The sequence below is a fragment of the Talpa occidentalis genome, unplaced genomic scaffold (genome assembly GCF_014898055.3).
Source record: "Talpa occidentalis isolate TD23 unplaced genomic scaffold, MPIMG_talOcc4v2.1 talOcc4.12, whole genome shotgun sequence".
NCBI classification, from domain to species: domain Eukaryota; kingdom Metazoa; phylum Chordata; class Mammalia; order Eulipotyphla; family Talpidae; genus Talpa; species Talpa occidentalis.
This window is the reverse complement of record NW_023601212.1, coordinates 52,698,158-52,725,994: the sequence shown is the minus strand read 5'-3', so window position 1 is coordinate 52,725,994 and position 27,837 is coordinate 52,698,158. Positions and strand designations below refer to the sequence as shown.

At 45.4% G+C, this 27,837-nt stretch overlaps 1 protein-coding gene across 3 annotated transcripts; it reads right to left on the bottom strand.

Annotated features, from left to right (window-relative positions):
- Window positions 1-27,837, bottom strand: RGS8 (regulator of G protein signaling 8). Of its 3 annotated transcripts, XM_037506328.2 has the most exons (6): window positions 27,775-27,837; window positions 26,581-26,654; window positions 22,037-22,138; window positions 21,187-21,251; window positions 3,022-3,188; window positions 1-1,762 (listed from the first exon to the last, which is right to left on the bottom strand). In XM_037506328.2, the coding sequence occupies exons 1-6, from the start codon at window positions 27,778-27,780 to the stop codon at window positions 1,580-1,582; spliced, it is 597 nt and encodes a 198-aa protein (XP_037362225.1). In that variant the 5' UTR covers window positions 27,781-27,837; the 3' UTR covers window positions 1-1,579. The 3 variants fall into 3 exon arrangements, with proteins under 3 accessions (XP_037362225.1, XP_054549400.1, XP_054549399.1); XM_054693425.1 differs by lacking the exon at window positions 22,037-22,138 and having other exon boundaries at window positions 27,775-27,813; XM_054693424.1 differs by lacking the exons at window positions 26,581-26,654; window positions 27,775-27,837 and adding an exon at window positions 24,729-24,851.

Here is a 27,837-nt window from a genome sequence, read left to right as displayed (position 1 = left end):
TGTCTAAATCTTACCCTGCACTCCAGTGCTTATGGCTAATCATGTGCTGTCTCACTGTGTTAAGCCGAAAGTTTTGGAGATCTACAGTGAATCCAAATCCATGGGCTGGGAAATACCCATAGGGCCACCATCACATTCTCTTGATTTCGGTTCATCTGGAGAGCAGCCTCTTCCAGACTCCACATCCACTTCCGGGTCTTCTTACTGAAGATTCATCTTCTTGATACTGCAATCTTGTGCCAAAGTCAGCTCTTTGACTGGGCAGCTAAAGTAGGTTCCATGTGTCTCACTCATCCTCCAAGGGAGTTTGCCAACACATTTCCAAAAGCAGTCCCAGGGTCCCCTGAAAGCATCTTAGGAAGGTTCTCCACATCCAGATGTACATAGTGCTCTTCTTAGCCTCACCTTCTGCTGTATGTTTAATCCCAAAAGGTCAAAGATCAAGAAAGAAGCTGCTGAGTAGGTGGTCCTCATTAGAGGAACCTATCTAAGAAAGCATGCTCCCAGGAAGCAAGCTGGAAAGAGAGTGACAGCCTACATTCCCATTCTCCCCCATCGTACCTACATGACCTGCATGGAATGGGTGATGGGCAGAGACAGGGAAAGTAGTAGGCACTGTGAGAACTGTCTGCACTAGGGGGATTTACCTCCCTTTGCCAAGCTGTCTCATTCTAAGAAATCAGTGATACATGGTGCCACAGGGTGGCAAGGGCATAGAATACATTAAGCAACAAGAAGGTTCTGTGGAGCCCCATTGCACAAAAATCTACTGACACTACATTCCCTGGTCATTTGACTTTTGGAAAACTTCTCAGCTGAATTGAGGAAGATTTGCAAGCTGTGTCTTTCCTGGTAGCAGCTTCACTTCAGAAGTCAAGAGGGATGTCTCCCAAGACCCTTTCTGGAATTGCAAGGGTAGGAGAGCCTCGTGAATTTCTTAGGCTAAGAAGGGCAGTGGTCACAGCTTTTCATACTGGGTTAATAGAAATGGAAAGAAACAGTCAACTCCATGGAGCTGGCCCCTTTGCCCAGAGGCCACCTGTCAATGACAGTGCTGGAAACCTAGAGTTCCACAGAGACCTCTCTCCTAAACTGTGAGGGCCCAGCACCTAGGACTGGCCATTATATTATGACAATAAATCACAAACATGAGCCAGTATCTTCTAACTGCTCCTCGTAAAGATGCAGGACCAATTAGGGTCAGGAGTCCTAACCAAGGAGGGTGTGGGAATGGTGGAAATTGCATTTGCATTATTTACAAATTTGCCCAGCATAGCAGATCTGCCTTCTCAGTGGAGATGACCCAAGGCATTATGGAGGACAAGTGGCTGACCCAGAGAAGGTGGACAGCAGCAAGGGGCTACCACTAACCATACGCAAACATGGGTACATGGAACAGGGTCCAAGCTCTGGTGGCAGGATCATACTTTGGAATGGCCCTTCACCCCTTTCTCGCTCTCCCAGCCTCCCAAACTAAATGCCTCTGCTTTTGAACACTTATGACATTTCACATTAGAATATGGTCTTGGCAGCAAGGGGTAGGGGAAAGCCGATGATCTCCGAGAGTCCCATCTGAGGTCTAACTGAGCCTCCTCTGGCTTTGGGACAGCAGATCTAAGTACATTTTGGACCTCAGGAACCTGGGGTAAGAGTCTTTCTCCATGAGGCTGTGCACTTTTCCCTGGGCTTGGTCAAAGCAAGTCAGGGATGGCTCTTGCATGTTCTTCCTCGTGGCTTCTCGGGTCTGGAAGTCTATGTTTACCTAAAGACACAAACAGAGAACGTGGTCACAGGCCCTCCAGGGCCAAGGCACTGAGCAACTGGTCTTTGCTATGTAATAATTATTACTGACAGCATCTTATCTGTGCAAGGTTATTCATGCTTTTTAAACTGTCTTTATGAAGTCATCCCTTTTGATCTTAATAAGAATCCTGGGAGGTCTGAAGACCATGTAATTTTTGTCACAATTTATAGATAAGGACCCTGAAGAAAAAAGATACTGAAAAGCTCGTTTAAAGTGGTGTGGAAAGTTAGTAACTGAGCCAAGGCAAAGCCCCAAATCATTTAACTCCCAGTCCAGGGGTCTCCACCATGTTAAGCAATGGATTAGATTAGAGACAAATTAATGTGGGTTTCCAAATGTATGGTTGGCCTCTTGTCTTTTTTGAACCATTAAGGAAACAAATGCACTTGGGAAAGAGACTCTGGTTAGAAAGTACATCTCTGTTCCAACCAGTGTGGTATTTAGTCGACAAATTCCTGGCCGGTGGCCAAAGAGCACCTGCATCCCAAGCCAAAGCTTAAGTGGAGATCTCTAGGTATGTAATGAACCTAAACCCATAGGTAGCAAATATTTTTCTTCCATCAATACCTTCCAAGTGAAATTCTGTTTTATTACTCAGGACAGCAGTATATAGAAATTCGTTATGTATTATAAATAATTATAATCCATTATCATAAAATAGTATTATTTTTATATAATTATTATAAAGAATATACTTATTTTTTAATAGGCAGTGATAGATTTTCAATAGGGGCTTTATCTCTAATACTCAGAGTAGTTTGGAAAGGTAGGTGATACTATACCCTTTTACACTGGGTATAGAACATTGGTAGAAAACATGGTTAAAGGAGGCCAGGTAACTTAACCAAGATTATGCAGCTAGTGAGTGGTGGAGCTGAGATTGGAACAAGACTCCAAAGCAGAGGCTTGTTATGCTTAGCTGTGCTGCCTTCCACTGGGAAGACTAACATGGACTCAGTGACCTCTCTCCTTGCAGTTTCTCTATAAAAACACAGTTCCTGCTGGTACCGGTTTAACTGACAGACAGTAGAACTCCTTTTATAGAAATCCTGGACTCTGCACCTGAAAAGTGATCCCTTTTTCATGAAAAGCCATCAGAGTAGAGCGGCTCAGTTCAGAAGCCCCCATCAAGCCTGGTTCACATTCCCACGAGGAGAGGGATATGAGTCAGGAGCCATGGACAGAAGTCTGACAAATGCTCGCCACTACCAACGCACCTCCCTCGGAGCTTGCACGTCCACAAACTCCTCAAAGATTCTATGGGCCTTGGAGACCAGTTTTGCAGTTGACCTGGTCTTCTTGAACTCCTCACAGGCCAACCAGAATTCCAGGTTCTCCTCGCTGAACTCCGTCTTCAAGAAGGCACGGAACGCAGCCACCCCATCTGTGGATGTGGAGGGAGGTGGGAAGGAAGAGAGATAGGAAGACATTTAGGCTCAAGAACAATAGGAGAAAGAGAGGAAGGTAGTAATAAGGTGAGGGGGACCCTGAGTGTCCAACCCCCATCTCCTCCACATCCTCCGGAAGCCCTATTCTCTTAGACACACAGGTACCTCAGAAACAAGTTCTGCTTCTCTTCAAGAGTCATAGTGCTATTAGGAGGAAGTGTTTAGGAAGCCATAGTAATGACAACTATAGTAAAGCTTGGTCACTTCTAACCAGGCTTCAGTGGTCCTGCCTGTCCCCTAATGGAGAGTTGGCTGCCTCCAAGTCTACTGGGGAGCCCACATTCCAAATGAGCCCAAACAAATGCATCAATCCATCCCTTGCCTTAGTTCAAGTCAACCGCCCTGAAAAAAAAAAAAAAAATGTTACAAGATGAACTAGAAAGGGATGAGAATGCTTCTGGACAAATCCTTCACAACAACCAGAAATATGTCTGAAAGTAAACCCCTACTGAAATTCAGTAAGTGATGCCATTCCATTACATGAGCGTGGTCTCCCAATTCTTAAAAAGTCTTTGAGGTCTCTATATACTAAGGATTTACTTCTATAGACCCTTTATTTTAAAAGACTTTGTCTATCCAATTATATGTTTTCATAAAGTACAATATTTCTAGCAAAGGATTTAATGATTAATACATCTGTTCATTTTTATTACTCAATGCCATGCATATTGCCTAACAGAACTTCCAACTGGAATAAGATGAACAGGCTTATCACATAGATTTGGAAAAGGGAAATCACATTCATTGTAAGCCTATGCATCCAGTTAATGTTTTTATTTTAAAATGCTTTTTTATAAATTACCTGAAATCAAGGAGTATGGAAAAACGGGACATGATAGAAAAGTGTTTCCCATCAGGCAGGATAGGGGTAGGAGAGGAAGGGGAGAGTAACATAGATAGATACAAAAGAGAGGGGGGCTTGGCCTCCCACCCCCATTCCTACACTGGTTCCAAAACCCTGAGAGGGAGTAGGATCTCAAGATAAACTTGGAATCAAAGTGAGCATACGTGACAGGCAATGGTTTGGCAGAGAAATGGCGCGAGAAAAAGCCATTCAATTTCACAATCTTTGTTTTAAACTACTGCCATATAAAGTACTGTTCAGCATCATGGGAGCTAATCATGAGATCCTAGCCCATAAAATCCCTGTGGATGCTCTTCTTGCCACACCTTACAGCTTCCCAGTGTCTCAAAAGGAGTTTCAGAAGGTTTCAGAGTCCAAGGGAACTCGATTTGAGAGCAAGTCTGCCTGCCAGGAGGTGACCCCTGTTTTCAGAGGGGCCCTTGGGGCCACAGCTCACAGGCAGAGACTGGATAAGAAACCATCTGGGGTTGTGGAAGCCTCAGGAAGATGTGGTGCCCATGAGGATCAAGGGGATTGGTTAGGCAAACAGGCTCTGAGTGGGGAACAGCTCACGTGGACCAGAGCTATGGATGTTATCAATGGACACAGGGAGGACTGGAGACCACAGACCAGGGTCTTCCCCTGCTAATTTTCCACTGTGATCAGAGGTAAAAGGGTGGGGGTTAAAATACTGTTCATTTATTTCAAAGTACAAATGCAAAGTGACTTGGAAGAACCTGTTGTTCATAAATCAGAAAAAAAGAAATTCCTTGAATGGGAAAGTTTGTTTGCTGCTGTAGATTTTATTTTATTTTACAGTAAGAAAATTACCTTTCTCCCTTCTTGGATAGTATTGGTAAAGATCATTCTGCTAAGGAAACTGTGTCTGACCCCACACCAGACAAGGTGCAAACATTATCTCTTTGCATCTAGGTCTCAGCTTTGTTCAGTCTTCAAATGGATTCAAAAAGAGAGAGAACATCTGCAAAACACTCTCAGGAATATTCCGTTACTTCCTCCCATTTTATAGATGAGAAAGCTGATTCTTAGAGAAGTGGTTTGACTGAGCTCATGTAAGAATAATATGCGGGTGCTCTTTTGAATCACTGTTTTTGTGTACTTTGGGTAGATCCCTAGTAGTGGAATTGCTGGATCGTATGTTTATTGCAGCACTATTTACAATAGGTAAAACCTGGAAACAGCCCAAATGCCCAAAAATAGATGACTGGATCAAGAAGATGTGGTACATATACACCATGGAATATTACTCAGCATTCAAAAAAGATAAACACATGCAATTTGCAGCAACATGGATGGAGCTAGATGGAATTATGCTCAGTGAAATAAGCCAGAAGGAAAAAGAAAAATATCAGATGGTTTCACTTATAGCAGGAATATAGGGGAACCAAATAAGACATCAGTGTAAAAAATAATAGTAATAGCAGTACAAAACACAACAATGCAAAAACAGACAATTATAAACCAGAGACATACTGCAGGGGAGGAGGAGGGAGAGGGGAGAGAGGGAGGGAGGGGGAGCACAGGGGACTGTGGTGATGGTGCATGGGTGCCTTGGGGAAGGAAATTCTATGGGGACACAAACTGAGGGAGTGGAGGAAAGCAAATATTGTCTAAAAAATGTAAAAAATGATAAATGTGAAAAAAAAAAGATAAAAAAGGATAATATGTGGGCCTCCCCAGTGGCACAGCGGGTTGAGCGCAGTGCTGTGAAGCTGTCCGCAGCCTCTGCAGCGTGTGTTCAATTCCTGGTTGACCAGGGAGCCACCCACATGGCACAGCAGACCTCTCCTGTCATGCCCACTGCTCTCCTTAGCAGTGTATTTCAGTCAGTCTGCCTGTTCTGCTCCCCACTCTGTCTCTGGTGAATCCTCTCATCCCCGCATCTCTGGCCTGTCCCCCATTTTTTTGTGGGACCCTCGCTGGCGGCCGGGGAACGATCTGGCACTGCAGAGGCTGCGGGCAGCCTCGCAGCCCAGCGCTCAACCTCTGCGCCACCCGGGGAGGCCCGCCCCATTTCTTGCATGAATAAATAAAATCTTTTAAAAAAAAATAATAGGCAACATTCAAAATATATGAGGATGAGGGGGTGGGGAAGGGGAAAATATCTATGAGGAATACTAACTCCCAGTCCAACACAAAAGAATGCCATGTCCGTTCTTTCATTTATTCATTCATTTGTTCACTCTTATGTGTTCCAGGCATGTTGCTAGATGCTAAAAGCCAACACAGTTAGACTCACAGAACTCACGATCAAAGGGCAGAGCCAGTCAAGAAAACCCGAGTGTGGTGCAGTGTGATAAGTTACATAATAGGAAAAGCATAGGCTGAGTGCAAGTAGTCAGGAGAAGCAGCCAGCCCAGACCTGAGGAGGAAAGGGAAGACTTACAGAAAGAAGAAGCTTCTAGGTGAGATAAAAGTTGAAGAGAAGGAAGCTCAATGAAAGAAGGAAGAGAAGATGGAGAAGAGAATTGCAGGAAGGGGGAACCACATAAGTGAAGACTTAGAATTCAGGAAGTTTAGTTGAGTAATTAGAAAGAGTTTAGTAAGACTAGGGTCTCTTTTTCACAAAGATGGTGCTAAAAAACTAGAAGGAAGCCCCTGTCCCTCTCAGAGCTGAAGCCAAGAAAGCAGTGCATCCACAACTACAAAAGAAAAAGGTTCTACATTGCCACCCACCCTCCAACAGCCCAAAATACTGTGGCTCTGATGGCACCCCAGTTATCCTTGGAAGAGCACCCCCAGAAGAAACAAGCTTGACCTCTGTGCCATCATCAAGTTGCCCCTGTCTACCAAGCCAGCCATGAGGAAGATAGAAGACAACATGTCTGTGTTCATGGTGGATGCCAAGGTCAACAAGCACCAGATCACACAGGCTGTGAAGAAGCTCTGTGACACTGACATGGTCAAGGTCAACACCCTGACCTGACCTGGGGAGAGAAGAAGGCAAATGTTCCATGGACTTGTTGACTCCCATGCTTTGGATATTGCCAGAAAAGTTGTGTGATCATCAAAACTGTGTCAAGCTGAGTAACTTTATTTTTTTTTTAAGATTTATTTATTTATGCATACAAGAACCGGAGTACAGGCCAGAGATGTGGGGGTGAGAGGATTCACCGGAGACAGAGTGGGGAACAGAACAGGCATACTGAATTAAATATACTGCTGGGGGAGCAGTGGGTGAGACAGAAGAGGTCTGCTTCACCATGTGGGTTGCTCCCTGGCTGGCTGGGGATCGAACTCGTGCTGCAGAGGCTGCAGATTGCTTCATAGTTCAGTGCTTAACCCTTTGCACCACCAGGGAGGCTCTGAATAACTTTAAATATAATTTTTTTCACTAGAAAAGAAAGTCTGATGCCTAATAATAATAATATGATAAATAATAACAGTAATAAAGCTAAAGATTATTGAGCTCACTTACGAGATAGACATATCCCCAGAGGTCAGAGACATGGAAGGGTAACAGCACCACAAAGGCAAGGGAAGAGAATATTTCAAGGAGGAAGCAGCCACGACATCCAGTGCTAAACAGAGGTCAAGCTACTTGTGGCCTGAGAAGAGCTCATTAGCTGCAAAGACAGACCCAGCAGACCGTGCTAGGAGCAATTTCAGTGTGATGATGACTGTCCTTACTACACTGTGGTGAGTGGGGTGGTGATTGAGAAGGAGGAAGGAGAGTTAACTCAGATGTCTCTTGTAAGAAGGGGAGTAGAGAGGCCAGAAGGAAATGAAAGGAAGCAAGAAAGAGGATTTGGGGGGGATTTTTTGAGGTAAGTTAGCCTTGTACAAGTTTAAATGTTGATCTGACCAGAAAAGTGTTGTTGAGCAAGAGGAATTGAAATTAAAAATACAATTGATAAAATGGTGCCCTTAGGAAGGTAGGATTTGTAGGTCTTTGAACAGAATTATGAAGGAGAAGAAAGGTGCAGGGAAGTTTCTAGAAGGTGTTTTTGTCTCATTTTAGCTGGAGAAGGGATGGTAGAATTTTATTTTTATTTATTTCCATAACGGGCAGGACATTTTATTTATTTATTTATTATATGCCGTGCTTTTTGGTGGGCAGTTTACAAACACCGGCTCATTTATTTTCTCAACAATGCTGATCTATCATCCTCCATGGGCAAACACTAATGCTTACAGGAGATGAATTAAAGTCCCAGCTACACAGCTGGCAAGAAGACCCAAGTATCCCTCCCAAATCCTTATGACTCCAAAGCAAGATCTCTCCAGATGTGTTCGTAGGCAGAAGGGGGAAAGAACAAAGGAAGAGAGAGAGCAAGAAGGCAAAAGATTAATTATCAGGTAAAGGCACATTCTAGAGAATGAGAGGAACCAAACAGAAGTGAAAGAGCTTGTTTTCCTTACAACAAAGATAGAGGGAATAAAAAAGAGAGAAAGGGAGTGAATGAATACAAAGAGAAATGATCAGAGCAGGGCATAGTTATGGTGCATCAAGTTAAACAACCTTCATCTTTATTGATTCGGGGCAAAGCCCCTGTGAAGATGGCCTCCTGCAGATACTGGGTTTTGAGGATATGATACAATCTTGCAAGTCTAGTGAAACGTGCATAAAGCAATAATTTAAGATAACTGAGTAATTATAAGTACAGTGTATGTGTAGCGGACACATCCAAGAGAGTAGGAAGTTTTCGGAGAAATAACTTAGGGAAAATGAATAGGAAGATCATCAGAAGCAGGCAAGCCATTATGAAGGCCTAGATCTCAGCTCCTGGAGAGGGTTGCAATGCACCAGGAACAAGAACTTCTAGTTTTGGGGTGTGTCCATCATTCAAAGACAGGACCATCAGTTCAGGCTGGCAAATGAACATTGAAGCTGGAGAACAGCAAAGATTTAGAACCTGGCCATTAGGATATAGATAAAGAGAAGAAGTAAAAACAGGAGATTTAAAAAAAAAAAGGTGAAATTAGAGAAAAAACCTTAATAACTACAGCAAGCATTTACTGAGTCTCACTTTGGGCTGGGCACAGCACCCAATGCTATATAAACCTGTGGTACTTGCTCTTCATAGCAAAGTTATAGCGTAGGTCCTGATATTTTGGCCATTTTGTAATAGCAAAAAAAAATGAAGCTAGAGAAGTTAAATAAGTTGCTCGAGGGCACAAGGTAAGTAATTGTCAAGGATGGCAAATGACGAAGGCAGTATCTGTATGAATCAGTGGTCCCGCTGCCAGCTCTGCAAGATGGTGGGCTCCAAGTATGTCTACACCAGAGGGCTGATGGTGGGCTCCGAGGATGTGTACACCAGAGAGGGCTGATGGTGGGCTCCAAGGATATCTACACCAGAGGGTTGATGGTGGGCTCCGAGGATGTCTACACCAGAGAGGGCTGACAGGAGGAAGAGGGGAGGACCACTGATCATAATACAAGGAGCCTGTGAGTGGCATCATGGATGGCCACCTTTCCAGCAATGAAGGAAACTGCTTGTGGTGAGGAGAAAAAGAAAATGTCACTGAGGAAGGTGGAAAAATGAGAGCAGAACATAAAGACAAGAAAGGGCTGGAACAGCAGAATTCAGCTGAATTACACTGAAAGCGACTGAGACAAGCTGAGTGGGGATGGATGGCCAAATATGTGGACAGCTCACCTCCAGCTCAAGGCTCACTAGCAGCTTCAGGGACACAGCCCACCGAACTCTGCCTGTCCCACCCACCAGGGGACACCACTGTCTCAGAGGATAGCACCTGAGCAGAGTCACACCCATATCCAGCAACATGATACTGGATAACATCAACACCTTCATATGTTGAGGACTCCTGCCGGCCCAAGTGCCACACTGCCAGATTACCCTCAGTCAACTCACTTCGTCCTCACACCAACCCTCTTATCAAGGCAGAGGTTCTGCAGCCAGAAAACTGGGTTTAAATCCTATGTGACTTGGGAAAGTGCCTGGACGTCTTAAAGCCCAAGTCTTCCATAAAATGGGAATACCGGGATCTACCACATTGGATTGTTAGGATTCAATGAGGGGACCCATGTAAATGTGCCTGGCAACTCATGGGAAGCAGTCAGAAAACGACTGGAAGTTTGTTTTATAAGTAAGGGAAATGAGACTTGGAGAGCTTAAGGTAACTGTCTGTGGTCACTTGGCCAGTAGAAAGTGGAAGGTGGACACACGCGCACATCTGCCTGCCTTCCCTCTGGTGATGGCTGGCAGGTCCCACACTGTCATTGCCTCCAGAGGAAGGATGAACAAACAACTCCAAGTCAGGTCATCACACCAAAAGAATGCATAGCAGAGCACACGCACCATTTGACTCACAGAGCCAGGGATTCTCTACAGAAGAGCACAGCTTCCATCACTTCCGTAGTGAGCTGAGATCACCAGGTGCCACCAGTACTCAGGACTCAACTTAAATGCTCTTCATCCCACAGTGCTGACACCCACCCTCTGGGCCACTCCAGCGATGCTGTGGCTTGTCACAGAGTGGACAAGTGCTTGGCACAACCATGGCCCAGATACACTGCCACAAAGCCTGGGACACAACCTTGTAAAGGTGCATTTCCAGGCAGGTTTTGTGGGAGAGGGAGAGGCAGCAAAGGAAAAGATAGCACTTGAAATATGCCAGTGATTTCAAAGCAAGAGCTTGAGAAGCAATGGGAAAGGCGATCACAGCCTTACCCTCTAGAATCCTTTCAGGGAGGCTCTGGCCCTGAGAAGCAGCAACTGGAGAACTGGTTGGCAAGAATGTCCCAAAAGGCTCACAGAGCCCCCAGACTGCACCTGCCTGCAGCCTTTATGCCCTGCTCACCACCCCTCTGAGCCCTAATTCCCCCACAATTTCCTAGCCCCAGGGTCAGCTCTGAGCAAAGAAGGGGTTGGTGGAGGGGGTGTGTGGGGAGGGTCACTTTGCAAAGACACACTTTACCTGGACAATGGAAGCAAGGTCACTCACCCCCGCACCCCCTTCATCCTGGCCTGCAGGACCTGCTCCCTATAACCAGAGAATGTGGCAGCAGGGTTTCTATGCGCAGACCATGTGTTCCCACCTGGCCCACCTTTCCTGCTTCTGTGACCTAACAAAGGAATTTATGGGGCTAGAGCCAACAGGAGGGATTTCATCTTCCCCTCTCTATCCTGGCCTCCCCCTTCTAGCACCTGCCACTTTTTCCCAGCAAGAGCTTTTCCTCCCTGACTCCTCAGCATCACCCTTGTCCCTCCTCTTTTCTTCTATCTTCTGTCCCACATCCTTCCATCTTTCTCCTTCTCGCTACCAGGACTTTCTCCCTCCCTTCAGCTCATCCACTGTAGTATGTTATGTTAAAGTGCAGGATGCAGCTTAGCTCTAAAGGGCTTGTTGGTACCTCCTGGCATCTTTCAGCATGACCTGCTTTGAGTTGTCTGTGCTTCCTCTGCCAGGGCCTGCGCACCCCAAACCCTTCCGCTACACTCAGGAAATCAACCAGAGGTCCCCACCCCATAGATTTCAGACAGCTGAACAGAGTCACTTCTCTCCGACCCTGAAGCATCCTGCCTGGGACTGTATCCTGACCCTGACACACACTAGCTAAGTGTGACCTTGGGCAAGATGCTAAAACTTTGTGTGCCTCAGTTTCCTTACCTATGAATCACAGATCCTAACAATACCTGCTCCAGGGGGCCAGTGGAGAGGAGCATACGGACTCACATGCAAACAGTAACCATTATTCCTGTACTTGGGTGGCTTCAAGAATCATACTATGCCTGAGCATACTGTGAGCATACTGTGCCTGATTCCAAAAAACAGAAAACAGGGCCTCCCCAGTGGTGCAGCGGGTTGAGGCCGCGCTGTGAAGCTGTCTGCAGCCTCTACAGTGCGGGTTCAATCCTGGCCGGCCAGCGAGGGTCCCACATGGCACAGAAGACCTCTCCTGCCTCGCCCACTGCTCCCCTTAGCAGTGTATTTTTGTCGTCTGCCTGTTCTGCTCCCCACTCTGTCTCTGATGAATCCTCTCACCCCCCTACCCCCCGTGCCTCTGGCCTGTACCCCAGCTCTTGCATAAAAATCAATAAATAGTAAAAAAAAAAAAAAAACAGAAAACAATCTTGGCAACTTAAAGTTGAACGGTTTAGGGAAATGGGAGCGAAACAGGAATCACCTGCCTTTTCTTTATTTTTCTCTGGTTTTCTATAGTGACCCCTGTAAAAAGTCAAGTCTCTAAGAGCATCACGTATTTTTTGAGATTCATGTCCATGTAGTCACAGGAAGGAGGGGGCATGGGTCCAAAATTCCTGAAGCTCTGGGCAGGATATTGGCATCCTCCTGAGCATGCACAGAATCTCCAAGAACACACCCGTGGCCGCACATGCTGCCGGCCTTCTCCCTCTCGTTCTCTGATGCGGAGCGCTTACATAAGGAAAGAAACTGGGTCGCCATGAATGAGCAGTGCAGCTGGTGCAGCAGGGAGGGGGGCTTAGGTAACAGTTCAAGGTCCAGGAGCCCTGATGTAGCTGGCATCGGGGGTGGGCTTGAGCCTAAATCAGTCCCTAGGCCTGGAAAAATACAAGCTTACAACAAAGACATTTTTTTCCTTTTGCGCTCTGTTTATCAAAGTGCTGTCCTCCAAACCAGAGTCCTCCAGCATCCCTAATCAATTAGAATAATAAAACCTGATGTATGGGTTCCAAGGCCAGGTAGAGGAGAGGAGAAGAAAAAATATTTATAGAATCCAGATACATATACTGCTGGTAAAGTCCAAACCTTTGATTGAGAACAAAGTTCAGGTCTTTGAAATTCCTGATGAAAATAGCATCAGAATCACAGCCTTTTTGTAGCTGCTACCTACAAAATAAAGGTGTTTACAAATAGCCAAGGCTAAACAAGATGTAGGTGGGAAGATTATTTAGAGAAGAAACTATTTCCAGTTACTGACATTTATTGATAAGCAATTTGTATGCTAATTATACATCAGTCATTTGTTTCAATGAACTCCACTTTGTTAGTGTATATAGAGTAAGATGATAGATTTGAATAGTAACAGGACTTGAAGGTTGTTAAAGACTTAGCACCTAGAAGGATCTACGGATCCTACAAAGAAGCCCCATGTGGGAAACAAGAAACAGGCTCTGAGGTCCCTTATTCCTAGGACATGATCACAGAAACTCAGGAGAGCCTGGGTCTTAGCACTCCGATACCCTTCCTTTTTATCAGGCAGAAGCTGAGTCAAGTAACAGAAAAAGCAAGCAACTATTATAAGAAATTGGCAAGAAATTTTCTGTTATAGGGGAGACAAAGGGGATGTCCCTCTGATAGGATGAGAGTTCAGCACTCACAGATTATTCCTTTAATACAAGGACGTGTTATCAAATCCATGTAACACAATCTGTAGCCTAAAGGCTTTCACAAATGAAGTATCCAAGAGGAAGAGAAATCATACTGAATAGGAAAAAAATATTTGCACACATAAAACTGATAAGGGACTGATATCAAAAATCTACAAAGCGCTTACCCGACTCAACAAAAACAAAGCAAACAATCCAGTCAAAAAAATGGACAGAAGGGCTAAAAAGACACTTCTCCAAAGAAGAAATGCAAATGGCCAACAGGTATATGAAAAAATGTTCATTATGACTGATTATCAGGGAAATGCAAATCAAAACCACAGTGAGAGACCACCTTACACTAGTGAGAGTGGCCCATATTAAAAACTGAAAACAATACATGCTGGCAAGGATGTGGAGAAAAAGGAACCCTCTTACACTGCTGGCGGGAATGCAAACTGGTCCAGCCACTATGGAAAGCCGTGTGGAGGTTCTTCAAAATACTAAAAATGGATCTACCATATGATCCAGCGATTTCACTCCTGGGAATCTACCCAAAGGACACAAAAACACTAATCCAAAAGGAAACCAGCACTCCTATGTTTATTGCAGCACTATTTACAACAGCTTAGATTTGGAAACAACCTAAATATCCCCAAACAGATGAAAGGATCAAGAAGATGTGCTCTATATACATAATTGAATACTACTCAGTGATCAAAAAAAAGATAAACCTCATGCCATTTATAGCAACATGGATGGAGCTGGAAGGGATTATGCTAAGCGAGATAAGTCAGAAAGAAAAAGATAAATATCAGATGGTTTCACTTATATGTGGAATATAGAGAAACTGAACAAAAAGTCAGGAAAAAGACAAAACTTGCAAAAGTCATAGATCTGAGGCATACAACAAGGGAGGGGAAAGAAAAGGAGTCAAAACAGTGAACGGAAGAGCACAAGGGACCGTGGTGATAGATCTCCATGCCAGGGTGGTAAAAGAACTGCAGGGACTACTTCTGAGCGAAGTCATACACTGTACAAAAGTGAACAATCACGTAAGAAAATAAATAAATAAACTTAATTTAAAAAATTAAGTATCCAAGAGTATTTGTCTATTTGATTTGGTATAGGAATAGTATAGGGATATTAAATTAAGAGAGTATATAAGATTCAACAACTGGACTTTTAAAAACTCCATTCCCAAAGGAATTCCCACAAACATTGAAGGGAAATTGGGAAGGAATAAGAAAGGAATGTCAGACCCTGCTGTGGCATTGTGGAATCTGAGAAAGACCACCCATAATTTTAATACAATCCCCTCTCTATCCCGTGTTCAATCTCAAGCTGCCCATGGGAACAAGGAGCTGACAACATCTCTAGCAAACAGGAGGTAAGAAATGCGGGCTTCCAAGGACTCTAATGTGTCTCACTATGTTCACATCATCATGTTAAGCATTTCACAATCATAATCATTTTAATTCTCACACCTTTACAAGTCTCCCCTTCACCTTTTACAGAAGAGTAAAGTGAGGTGTACAGATGCTATGTACTTTGTCCAAGGTCCCATAGCTGGTTATTGAGACTACTGAATTGGAGGGCGCTCTAATCGCTTTCATTCAAGTCTCTTACAACCAGCTTTTGCTAGTTGCCTTCTCTATTCCAGACACACCCATCAAGGCTAAACACACCCACACTTCTGGGTGCAAATACAAACTACTAGCAAATTAGCAGGATGGCAAGGAGATGTTTCTTTTCCACCCAGCTCTCCTTCACATTCACACAGCTCATTCTAACCCTTATCCTCCTGCATCCAGAGAGCACATCTGCTGTGTTTGTTTCTTTGCTGTGAACACCCTTTGCCATGCCTGCTATGTATGTGACATCTGCAATACACAAGTGGCAATGAGCCCTCAAAGGGCTGCTCTGCCTGAGAACTGGGAGAAGCTGCAAGACAATCTTTAGGGTGTTTCATGGGAAGCATGGGCCGCCTGCCTCAATAGAATAATCCAGAGTCATGGTTTTTCTTGTGTTTCAGAGCAGTGATTCTCAAGCTTGGGTGGGGGAGGAAAGAAGGGGAGGAGGGATAATCTTACTGACGGCCTCCTACCACCACCCCCAGATTCTCAGTAAGTCTGAGATAAATGCAAGAAGTTTTCATTTCTTACCAATTCCCTGCAGCTGTTGTTGCTCCTTCCCTGGGTCACATATTGAGTAACCCAGTTCTGGAAACATTTGTCTTAGAGAGGGTTGTGGGGAGGGCTGTGCAGCCAAGGGAAATCTAACTGGTAATCTGAGTATTTTAGAGCTAAGGACCATGTGGATAATGATTAAGGAGCTTCATGAACTGGTACTTATTTATAGTGTTTGTTTGGGATTTTCTGCTTGATTGCTGTGTGGCCCACTTAAGTCATTATATTTTCTATATCTCAATTGTTATCCCAAAGGGGAATAATTTTTTTTTTTTTGGTGGGACCCTTGCAGGTGGCCGGGGAACGAACCAGCGCTGCAGAGGCTGCGGGCAGCCTCGCAGCCACCAGGGGAGGCCCTTTAAAACTAAGTTTCTTGGGGCCTCCCCGGTGGCGCAGCAGTTGAGCGCTGGGTTGCAAAGCTGCCCGCGGCCTCTGCGGCGCCGGTTCGATCCCCGGCTGCTCCCCGGCCACCGGAGGAGGGTCCCACATGGCGCGCAGACCTCTCCTGCCGCCCGCTGCTCCCCTCAGCAGTGTGCTTCAGTCCTTCTACCTGCTCTGTTCTCCGCTCTGGCTCTGGTGAATTCTCTCACCCTCCCGCGCTTCTGACTGTACCCAGTGCATGTATAAACAAAAACAAAGAAAGAAAGAAAACATGCCTCTATATAAAAAAATAAATAAATAAAACTAAGTTTCTTTATTGGTCTCCTTTTTTTCTTTTTTTTAAAAAAAGATTTATTTACTTATTTATTTATACAAGCACTGGGTACAGTCAGGAGCGCAGGAGGGTGAGAGAATTCACCAGAGCCAGAGCAGAGAACAGAATAGGCAGACTGATGAAGTACACTGCTGAGAGGAGCAGCAGGCGGCAGGAGAGGTCTGAGCGCCATGTGGGACCCTCGCCTGGCGGCCGGCCGGGGATCCAACCCACACTGCAGAGACTGCGGGCAGCTTCGCAACCCAGAACTCAACTGCTGTGCCACCAGGGAGGCCCAGTCTCCTTTTTTTCAAGATGGATACAAATATAGCAAATGCAAAAGAGTTTTTGTAGTTCTATTCTTCTAACCTGGCCTTCCCAGGGCCTAGGGGGAGGGAGGGGACAAAACAGCATAGCCCCTCTCTGCTTCTTATAAAATAACAATACAAGGGCCTCCCCGGTGGCGCAGCGGTTGAGCGCTGGGTTGCGAAGCTGCCCGCGGCCTCTGCGGCGCCTGTTCGATCCCCGGCTGCTTCCCGGCCACCGGAGGAGGGTCCCGCATGGCGCGCAGACCTCTCCTGCCGCCCGCTGCTCCCCTCAGCAGTGTGCTTCGATCCTTCTGCCTGCTCTGCTCCCTGCTCTGGCTCTGGTGAATTCTCTCACCCTCCCGCGCTTCTGACTGTACCCAGTGCATGTATAAACAAACAAACAAACAAATAAAGAAAGAAAGAAAACATGCCTCTATAAAAAAAAAAAAAAAAAACTATTTAAAAAAAAATAAAAATAAAAATAAATAAAATAACAATACAAGGTCAAGGCTTAAAGGGATCTGGAGGATTAAGTACTCAGAAATCCAGGTTTGACAGGGGTCAGGCTGACAAGAGCAAGAGGAAGGAGGAAAGAACTCTGTCTATACCTTCAACTTAAAACTGGAATAAATCCAACTTTTATGTCAACACAGCAAAGGAGGGAGGAAGGGAGGAGAGAGAGAAGTGGGAGAAAGGAGAATGGATTCAGAGTTAGGAACTGAGTGTCCCATTAAAAGCTGGACAAATAACAAGAATATACCAGAACCTCATGAAAATCAAAGCAGAAGACACACCCTGGCCTCCAGCAATCTGACAGGAAAAAAATCCCCCACAAACTGAGCGGCTTCACTCTGCTGGGTATGAGCTTGGAGGCAAAACGATCTCTGGATGGACACACACGTACACCTTGGGGGCAGACTACATGCTCAGCTCACAGACACCAAATCTAATTGTCACCAGAAGAACAAGAAAGAGATGCCAAATTAACGCACAGTAGAAATTCTTCCTGATCTAATGAAGCCATCAGCAGTTTCATTTTTCATTTGTTAGTTAAAAAAAAAAAGCATTTAGCAAGTGGTTATCTCCCAAACCTCAAAGGGTACTTCTTCAGCTTTGTACTGCACTTGCAGCAAACGTGATTAAGAGTAAAATGGCTCCAGTATTTGCTTTCCAGATTTCCTTTTATTCCAAAGTTAAAAAAATAGCCAAGCTGCTTTTATTGTGTTTTAAATTTAAGCCTATGAGGTGCTTGCTGCACCGGGGACCTGCTGGGGAGAGAAGAGGCTGTCACCCAGGCACCTGAACCCTCATCTTCTGGCTGGAACCATCTCAGCCTTGGAGAAGGTTTACATAATGCTGCAGGCAGCACTGACTCAGTCTACCTGCCCTAGGTGATTGGCTGTTGCCAAGCCTCAGTGGGTGGGTGCTACAGACAGCACCCTGGAACTAGGGGGCAGAACTGGATCCAGCATCTGAGACGCCCTACTCCACATCCTTCACAGCTGAGCAGAGGAAACAGTTTTTCCAAGAGACTGAAGGATTCTGTCAAGGCTACTGGGCTATGAAGTAGCTGAGTCCGGTGGAATTCCAGGTCCCCCAGTACAGTCCTTGTTCTCTACTCAATTGCATAGAAGCCTCTTTGCTGATTGAGTGAAAACAGAGCTCTAAACTGAAAGCAGCTCTTCTGCACCCCAAATGAATGAGGACTTCTAATATTGGCGAGATGAAATTTAAGAGGGACACCAAAGGGCAGGATTCTATTGTGAAACTTGAAGTCCCGGAGTCAGCACACTGCCCCTTCTCTGGTGTTATTTGTATGCATGTCCCTCTTCTCAGGCCACATTGTCCTCTGGTAAGGGGCTGTCCCGGACATCTTTGTCTCCCACCCCCACAAACTCCCCAATTAGCTGCTTAGCTTAGATTGTGTACATAACGAGCACTCAGTTCACCTCTTTAAAATAAGTGAGTGTCCTAACACCTAGGCAGGACAGGCAGGGGAATGATGCTCTGTAGACTGAGAATGGGAATGAAAATAATGACTTGAATTTTCTAAATTAGAAAACTTAGGGAGGGTAGCTGCCTGGGTGAGGAGCGTTTCCAGGGAGTAGGTTCCAGATACACATGCATTCTTCTGGAGTCCAGTCATTCAGCAATTCTCCTCTCTGCTTTTTAGGACATTTTTGTTGTCTTAATTGCACACCTCTGATCAACTGCTGCTCCTCCTAAGGGACCAGCACATGCGCAATCCCTTTGGAAACGCTTCATCAGTCCTAATTGAGTCATGATCCTAACCCAAATTAATTAGACTTTGAGAAAGTTGTCAACACCCTTCAAGGTAACCGGGGCTCTACTCCTCCAAAGCCTTAATGGAGAGTAAGAGTTCAAGTTCTAAAAGCTTGAAATTCTGCCAGTAATCCCTATATAAAGACCCCTTTCTCACAGACATCCACTTCATTGGCTTTTCATTTCTGTACTAACAGACATATTTCGGTGCTAAACAGAAATAAAAACAGAACATCAGACGCCAAGAAGGATCACAGCACTTCAAAGTTCAAAAAGTCTGTTTCTGGAATGGTTTTACAAGCCAGCAATCTGGTGTCAGCTTGTAACCTCTTAGTAGAACCCCCAGCTCAACAAAGTGTTCCTGCATTCCTGGAAACCCCAAGCATTCCCCGCAGAAGCAGAAGCAACTACCTCCAGGTTTAAAAGTAATTTTAAACCACTAATATTGCCACCACCACCGTCTCTAGTGGCTTAACATTAATAATTGGCAATAAAATTTACAGCCTTATGCTCAAGGCATATGAATTTTTGCATTTGATAATCCAAAAGCATCCATTAAAAAAAACCCAGCATATTCTTACAAAATACCTTTGAATACAGAACCCAAAACCATCTAAAGGTATCCCCTTATTAAGCACCCAGGTGACAGCACACAGGTGTTTCTATCCCCATTTTAGAATGAGGAAATAACCTTAGGGACTTGAATTAAGTGAGTCAGCCATAAGGCTGAAATAGAAACCACACTTCAAGATGACCTTGAATCAAATCCAGCCAGAGAAGAAGGTATAAATTGATAGTGACACTTATTTAGCTTAATGTGACTCCAGAAAAATAAGTCAGAATAGCTTCATCTAAAAACACAAGCTTCGCTGTCAAATCCTAAGTATTATGGTGCATATGCCATTACCTTGGCAAACCAGCACATACACTTGCTGTTGGGGGTATCGCCATATGTTGTACATGCTGGATCTATGCTGCTTTATCTTCCTTCCTAAGTGTGATCCATACAACACTAAAATGACTATTTGCCTCACAAAATTACTTGCTACAATATGTGCTTATTCTAAAATTTTGCATTTCATTTCTAAAATCTATTCAAAAACATTTGTTAGTTTTTTTAGGCTCAGGGGCAGTCAGAACTGAGGGAACTGCTCATTCAGTGGAAAGTAGAATCACTTCTAAAGACATCGTCTGAAAACTAAGTGAGTCCATCAAGGCCACTCAACTATCGAAGTAGCAGAGCAAGTGAAAATCAAGACACATGGGATCTGACCCCCAGCCAAGGCCTTCGCTTCATGGTACAAAATCATTCCTCAGTTAAGTAATCTTATACCCTTATACCCAGCAGTCTTATACCCTACACTTCCATCCACTAATTTTACCACCATCACTGTCTCTAGTGGCTTAACATTAATAAATGCATTAAAATTTGCAGCCTTATGCTCAAGGCCTATACATTTTTGCATTTGATAAGTGGTTAAGTGGAAACATAGGTCTAAACTAAAATCAGCACGTCAGCTTCCAGATCAATTAGGACTTCTAATATTCACAAGACAAGTTAAATGGAACAGAGAATATCTGTGTGAAACCTTCCTTTCTTTTCAAAAGCCCTCTTCTCCCCATTATTTCTGCTCTCCCATTCCACATATTTTGTGCCATTGCACCCAATGAATTTGGACTTGCCTGTGATGTAAAAAAACACAAGAACTGAAATGTTTGGTCACCATCCAAGTGTCCTTCCCACACCTCAATATATACAAGTATTTCTGTCTTCGTGGGAAACAAGAGGTATTTTCAATAAAGAAGGAAGAAAAGGGAAGAAGAGAGATAAGAGAAGTTGTGTCTCAATAAAACTTGCACCCAGTAAGAAATTGAGGGGTGCAATATAGCTGGGGTGTAAAACCTCCAAACAAAAAGCAATAAGAAAATTCAAAACTCTGCCAACTCCAGTGAATGACAAAAAGCACAGAATACTCATTTGACAGGTGAGTAACCCAAGACCCTCCATGACTTGGTGGTGGGGGGATCATTTAATTTTATAAACCAGATCTGGGATGGAACCTACACTTTCTCTTTCCTACTGAGCCCATCACGCCAACTCCCTGAGCTAAATTCTCTCTTGCTAAAGCTGCTGAGAACACAGAAACTCCTCAGGACAGTACTTTCAACCAAGAAAATTGAAGAGAGGGTCCTCTCTTTCCACTGCAGTTCAATGATGCACCTCTGGGCAGAAGCTCTATGAGGGCAGGGCCTGGGGCTCACTGGGGCCAAAGCACTAGACCTGGGTCAAGTGGACTTGGTGCATTTTTCACTAAATGGCAACATGAATTCTACTTACACTTATGGGAGAGAAGCACATCAAAGGAGTCTGCCCACCTCGTGGCTTCTTCTGTGGATAGTCTCCTGGGAAAGAAGAAACATCTGTCTTGAGCATTTCTGAATTGACTTCTCCTGCAGCCACTGCTGAGATGGCTTAGGAAAACAGGGCAAAGGGGGCAAATGAAGACTACGCCCAGAATCCTGCAGTCCTGACTCCATAAACAGGAACATTCTTAAGTAACTGAGCAAAAAAAAAACAACAAAACTCCAGATTGGAAGCCAGTGAATTTAGGATATTGGCTTGTAGTCTAAAAGACAGAGCCAAGTGAGCACGTGGTGTTAATGTGTCTTGATAACAATGGAAAGAAACTGGTCTCGGAGTTGAAAACATTAAGCTCGTCCCGTAATTCCTTCACCTCTAAGATGGGGAAAATAATGCTGTCCTCACCACAGAGCTGTGTGAGGGGTCAATGAGGTAACATCTGGGATGCCACTTAACACAGTACCTGCACTGTATGGGCCCTGAGTCCCTCCTACCTGCATTTCAGCAGATTTTTAAAGTAGCTTTGAGAGTGCTTCCAAATTGAGAACATAGACTGACAATTAAATAGAACCAATAAGTACTTACCGTGGAAGCTTTCTAAGAGTGGTAGAAAATATGGTTTACTTAAATGTAAAAGGAATTAAGTCATACATCTGAAGAGGAAAATAAGCATACTTTCACTCACAGCCAGAGATAGAAAGGAAGCTGGTCAAGAGACAGGGATTTGCTGTTGCTAGTCAACAACTCACTAGGGAAAAGGGAGTAGGTAACCCCTAGTGGGCACTGGCTGGGGGACTCTGAAATGTCATGTGTCCATACTACTCACTTTAGAGCCCGGTTGGGTTTGTCAGGAAGAATCGCCGTGAAATCACTACATGAGTCTGACTTGTGAGAGAGACATCCCAGTCGCGTCCTCATCCCTTTGTTCCTGCAACAAGCAAAGGGTAGGATGGGGACTGTCACGCTAACAGCTGTCAGCTCTAGAAAGGGTCCCTGGAGCTGCTGCTGCAGGAGCCAGCATCCTCCCCCCACTACCCAAGGAGTCGCCTGAGGATTTCCTGATTAAGAGGAGAAACTCCTAAAAGATCAGGGGACAGACTCACTCCCTCTTTCTTTTTTTCTTTCTTTTTTAAGATTTATTTATTTATACATACAAGAACTGGGGTATAGGACAGAGTTGCGAGGGGTTAAGACACAAGCTGTGAAGCTCACGGCAGCCACTGCAGCACGAGTTCGACCCCAGACAGGGAGCTACTCACTCCCTCTTTCTGACTAGCAGAATAAGTCGTAGGTACCCTACCCCTAGAGGCTCAGTGCTTTTTAAAGCTGACACGTTGATGGTAAGTCAATGAAGGTCATTAGCTGGGAAGCATTCTAAATTAGGCTTCTCTGTAGGGAAAGGAAACACAGAGATGACAAAATAACAATCCACATTTTGTTCTCCTGCTTGGAGGATAAGGTGGCAGCCACAGCAGCAGCTCCTGATTGCAAAGCCCCAGAAGTAGTAACCACACAGAGAGCAGAGGGAAGCTCGCATGCCCCTGGGTTACATAGCATAGAGTCGCAGAGCACAAAGAATGGGGGCTTCCTGGTAGGTTGACTCTGACTCAGGTTCTGCCTGCTCATCCACAGCCCTGGGGACCTACCTGAATGACTAGACCAGAAAGGATGATGCCTGCTGGTGAGGAGAAGAGCAAGGGCACAACCAGCAAATGCCATCTCTTTTACTTACTGAACTAAGCTCTTCTATTCTTACTTCTATTTGGGCTCACCACAAACTGCATGATTAAAATTTTAACATGCACGCTCAAATTTTCCTATTTGTTCTTTTCCTAAGGCCTTGACACTTAAATACTTATGGGTTGTGGTGAAAAGTTATGCTAATGCCCCTTTCTGGCTCCAAATATTACCTCCTTTCATCAAAGATCAACAAAGATTTAATCTTTAACCAAAGATTGACAAATGACAGCCCTGTAAGCTACCTGTTTGTATAAATAAAGTTTTATTGGAACACAAGAACACCCATTTGTTCACGTAATATCTAAAGCTGTTTTTAAGCACCAAGGAGAACTGGGAAGTTCCAATACAGACCATATGGCCCAGAAAGTCAGAAATATTTACTCTCTGGCCCTTGGCAGAATGAATTTACTGACCCCTGACGTTTAACCATAGTAACTCCTCATGTGGAGGACAAAGTTAAGTGGGAAGGGTTTGGAATAAACTCCTCAGGATTTCAGGGTGACATCAAAGGGGACTGCCACATGCACATTGGTAATAATTTGCCACAGAAATAGTCCTAGATGATGTCATTCCCCACAGTAAAAGGAAGTCATTGCAGCCTGGCTTTGCTTCCCTCTTTTTCACATTTCTTGGACCTGGACAGAGATGTCTGAGGTCACCCAAGTTAATCTCTTCCTTTCAAATGGGTTTTCATCTCTGACTTTGGTCTTTGTTCACAGAAATTTTATCCAACTAACATCCACTGGAGATGGTATTATACTTGACAGGAATGGACAATATTTGTACTCCATAGCCCATCTCTGAGAGGCCTTTTAAGGCTGGAACATCCAAGTTCCCAGAAATAGCCCTTCTTCTGCAGAAAACTGGGCCTGCATTTCTCTGCTCTCGCCTCTCATCTCAGCAGGGTGCACTGGGAGGCCATCAATCTTGTGGCAATTCAAAACTTTGGGCCCAGCCCTTCTTTCCCCTGCCACAGTGGGTGTCTAAGTCCACCCACAGATCACAGGGGGCTCCGACATCAGGCCATGCAAGAAACTAATGAAGGACCCTTGAGTCATCACGTCCCTTGAATTCAAGCACAGGTCCTACTCAGGCTGTAACCAGTCCAGAACTGACTGGCAGTGAGGAAGCTCATCTCTCAGAACTTCAGTATCATCAATCATAGAACAGTCAGGTCAACGTCCCCAAAGAGCAATTAGGGAGATTTCAAAAAATGTCCCATCATACCAGCCACCTAACAGGCTTAGCAAGGACCCATGTAAAGGTGCTACTTGTAACCAATACACCTGTGATGACCCCAAATCATTTGCAAAATTGTTTCACGAAAATTCTTTGGGGCAAAATGTTTTAATTTTCCATCTGATCTAGTTGAGACCTGAGTTATAAGCTGGCTAGTTAGTTCTTAAATCATGAGAGCAGAAGCAAGAGTTAAGGGTTATGGGTACTTAAAAAAACCAAAACAGCTTGCCCTCATCTTTTGTCCCTGTCCCAGTAACTCAATGAGACCTCTCAAGGGTTCAACAGCAACTCATGCACAGTACCACTTCACAAGTCACCCCGTCAGCAGGAGGGGATGGCACTAAGGCAGGTCCTGCTTGCAAGGTCACAACTTTGCAAGAAGCACCCTGGGAAATGCACCACAGCCCACTCAAGGAGGCAGGGGGAACAGATGCAAATGGACTGCTTCTGGGCATCAAAGGCTGGGCAGACAGCAGGGAAGGTAGGAAGGTGGAGGACGAGGACAGGGCAGTGCAAGAAGACAGGTTAGCATCAGTTACCTGCGTGGCATCAGTAAAGCGGCCATATAGGCCCCCGCTTACAGTTACCCCTCTGGCTGGTTTGCAGGGACGGCAGGGCGGGAGGTTAGACTGCGAGGCACAGGGATTTACCCTTTCACGTCCTCTCACCTAAAATCAAAGAATTTGCTGTAAGAGGGGGCCACCCTCTTATCTGACTGTGCTACAAACACTCTCACAGGACTTTCCCCCAGTGGAATACCTACCCCCACGTACCCCACCCCCAAGAAATCAGCTTCCTGTGAGCAATGGAAATAAACCCCGATGGACAAGAACAAATTGTTGAGTGACCTTCCATCACTGGCTGATGGCCCGAAGTTCTAGCTCCCCAACCACCGGCCATCAGCAGTTAAGTAGGACATGTATCCCATGAGAGGGAGGCCTGGGCCCGGCAAACCAAAAATTACTGTTCTCTTTGTCTTACTTGAGAGGACCCAAGTGACCAGCCAGCCAAGCGTGGGGGAGGGGAGTCTCACTTGTTCCAAAATGATTCCAAAATCATTTGGGTGGCTGACTGTCCTGAGTCATGCCCCCCTTGAGGAGAAATTATCCTGGAGGTGGGAATGCAGAGACTTGGGAGGGTATGACTGAGAGGAAACAAATATGCCCATACGGACACTGCCTGGCCTCCCTCCCTCTACCAGGGGACGTGCCCACTTCTGACCCAAGGCAGGGAGGACATAGGGAAGGCATTGAGGCTAGGGGCTGACTGAGAACCCCATTCTTGGTGCTTCCAACCTTTTGTTCCCATAGAAGAGAACTGAGAGGAAGAAAGTGTTCCTGGGGAACTCATGATACCAAACATAGAATCCATTGAACAGAAACCCAATTTCAATTATTTTGATATTGCCTGGAACAGGTCATAAATACTTTCAAAAATAACTTCTCTGACATTACATCGTGAATAAAATAAAGTTTGCTTTGTTAATTTTTTTTTAAAATTTCGTTTTGACTTTGTGTAAAGGCTCAACCCCAGGAAAGTAGTTTTTTAATTCCCTGAGAACGGGGATATTTTCTTAATCTTTGTCCTAACCATGCTTCTCCCTGCTTGCCCAAAAGTCAGGAAACCCTTTACAGCTGCTTAGAGCCTCTGGAAATCAATATTTGGGAGCGTCTACGGCTCATTTCTCTTGCTTGTGGGATGTTGCCCCAGGAGAGGGAAGTCCATGCCAGGAACCTCATTAGCCTGCAGCTGAGCGGAACCAGGGACGACTCCCTACATAAACGCAGGCAAGGTCATTTGGGGCAGGTGCCACTGGGCCCCCTGTCAGGGCCTTGCTGCTCCTCCTGTTCTCACAGCGAGCCCACAACGGCTTGCCTGAGACATTTAAATACCCACCTCTCTCTTCCAAATCCATCACTGCCCACCATCACCCTCAGACCCACCACCGTCCCTCCATTTGGCTCAATCTCAGGTTTGAATACACAGGCATCAGCAGGGCCTCTCACCTCACTTTCTCACTCACCCCAGCACATTGGGGCTTTCAGCCCATTTTGCCTTTGACTACTGGGGGACAGAGTTTGGGGTAACCCAGAGCCCAGGAAGGCCAAGGCTGTGATTGTACCCACAGTACACGTGTCCTCATAGGTGGACATCAAGTTACAGGTGACTTTGGGGCAGGCAGGATGGGACAAAATGGAAAAAGGATACTCAAGGGAAAAGCAAAGGTTAAAAGCAAAGAGCAAAGATTCATAACGGGGAGAAGAGAAACAGGGAGCTTCAGCGGAGAAATTAATCAATATGCATAGAAGGCAGGTTAATTAAATATGAATAATGCAATCAGCCCCCACAGGCACCCTGGAGAGAAATGAGAAAAGCAAAAGCTATACTCACTGTCTTTGACCAGTCTTCATGGTCTGCAGGGCTTTGCCAACTGAATGGTCAGAGAGGCTGCGGGTTAAGGAGCTCTGGGGAAAGAGAAGATCTTTCTCTTAGCAGTCAAATCCTTGGTGGTGAAGGGCATGTGTGCATAACTCACAGGCACACGCTTGCGCACACACATACACATGCATGCATGCATGCACAACACACCTCCCACCACTTGAGCCAGGCAGCAAGCAGCCCCGCTGAAAGCTCCTCTCTCTGCTTGCCACATCCAGTAAATACTGAAGCAGCTACACCCAGCGGGTGGCTGCTCAGCTCCTGGGCACAGTCTGCACGCCCATCCTCATTGGCAGGATGCGGGAGGTGCCCCTGAGCAGAGCTCGCCTGGAACTCCTCCTGCACCTTCCTCCCCAGCCTCACTAACCTGCTTCCAGCTCTTTTGGCTGCAGCTCAGGGAGAAGTCCCCACAGCCCAGAGCTGCCTCCCTTTGCACCCTGAGGCTGTGCAGGGGGCAGTGAAGGCGCAGGTATTAACTCTTTCCAGCCCTCAGTGAGCTGAAAATCAAGAGTTCAGGGGGCCCTCTTCTAATGAGCTCCACCACTGCTGGCTGAAGGCTGGTCGCAGCTCCAGAGCAGGGAGCATAAAGATCTTGCCCCAGACAGCTGCTGACAGCAGGAGCCAAGCTGAATCAAATCTCCTAATGAGCCAGGAGGAGGGGGGCTGTCTTGCTGGGTGTGATGTGATGTGATAAATGCAGAGAGCAAGAAAGCTACTGGGCAGGTCACACATCTAAATTCCACCCCCTTTCTCCAATTGCTATTGTGCTGCACTACCAAGTCAAACCACACAGCCCCAAAATTACCCCCCTCTGCCACATCTCAGCAGTCCCCCTAAAGCCACTGAGGCAATTTCCCCCCCAGCCCTTCTACCTTTCCATCCCCCCAGCACCAACCACACTGATCCTCACTTCTTAATGAGAAATTTCCACCTCCTCTGCCTCCTCAAACATGCATATTTCCAACTTTGCTCCTGCCTCTCACCTGGTTTTTCCTACAGTAGAAATTCACCTCTCTCCCTCATCTATCACCTAGCAACTTCCCCCGACTTGCATTTGTTACGAGTGAGACTTTTTCCTTTGTTCTACCCAATCTGCACATTATCCCTATTTTTCTGTCTCATGAATTTTTCTTCCAATCGCCTTACCCACATGAATCTTCAAGCTGCCTGGTTCAGTTCCAGGAGGACTCTCTCTGCCTGCTTACCCTA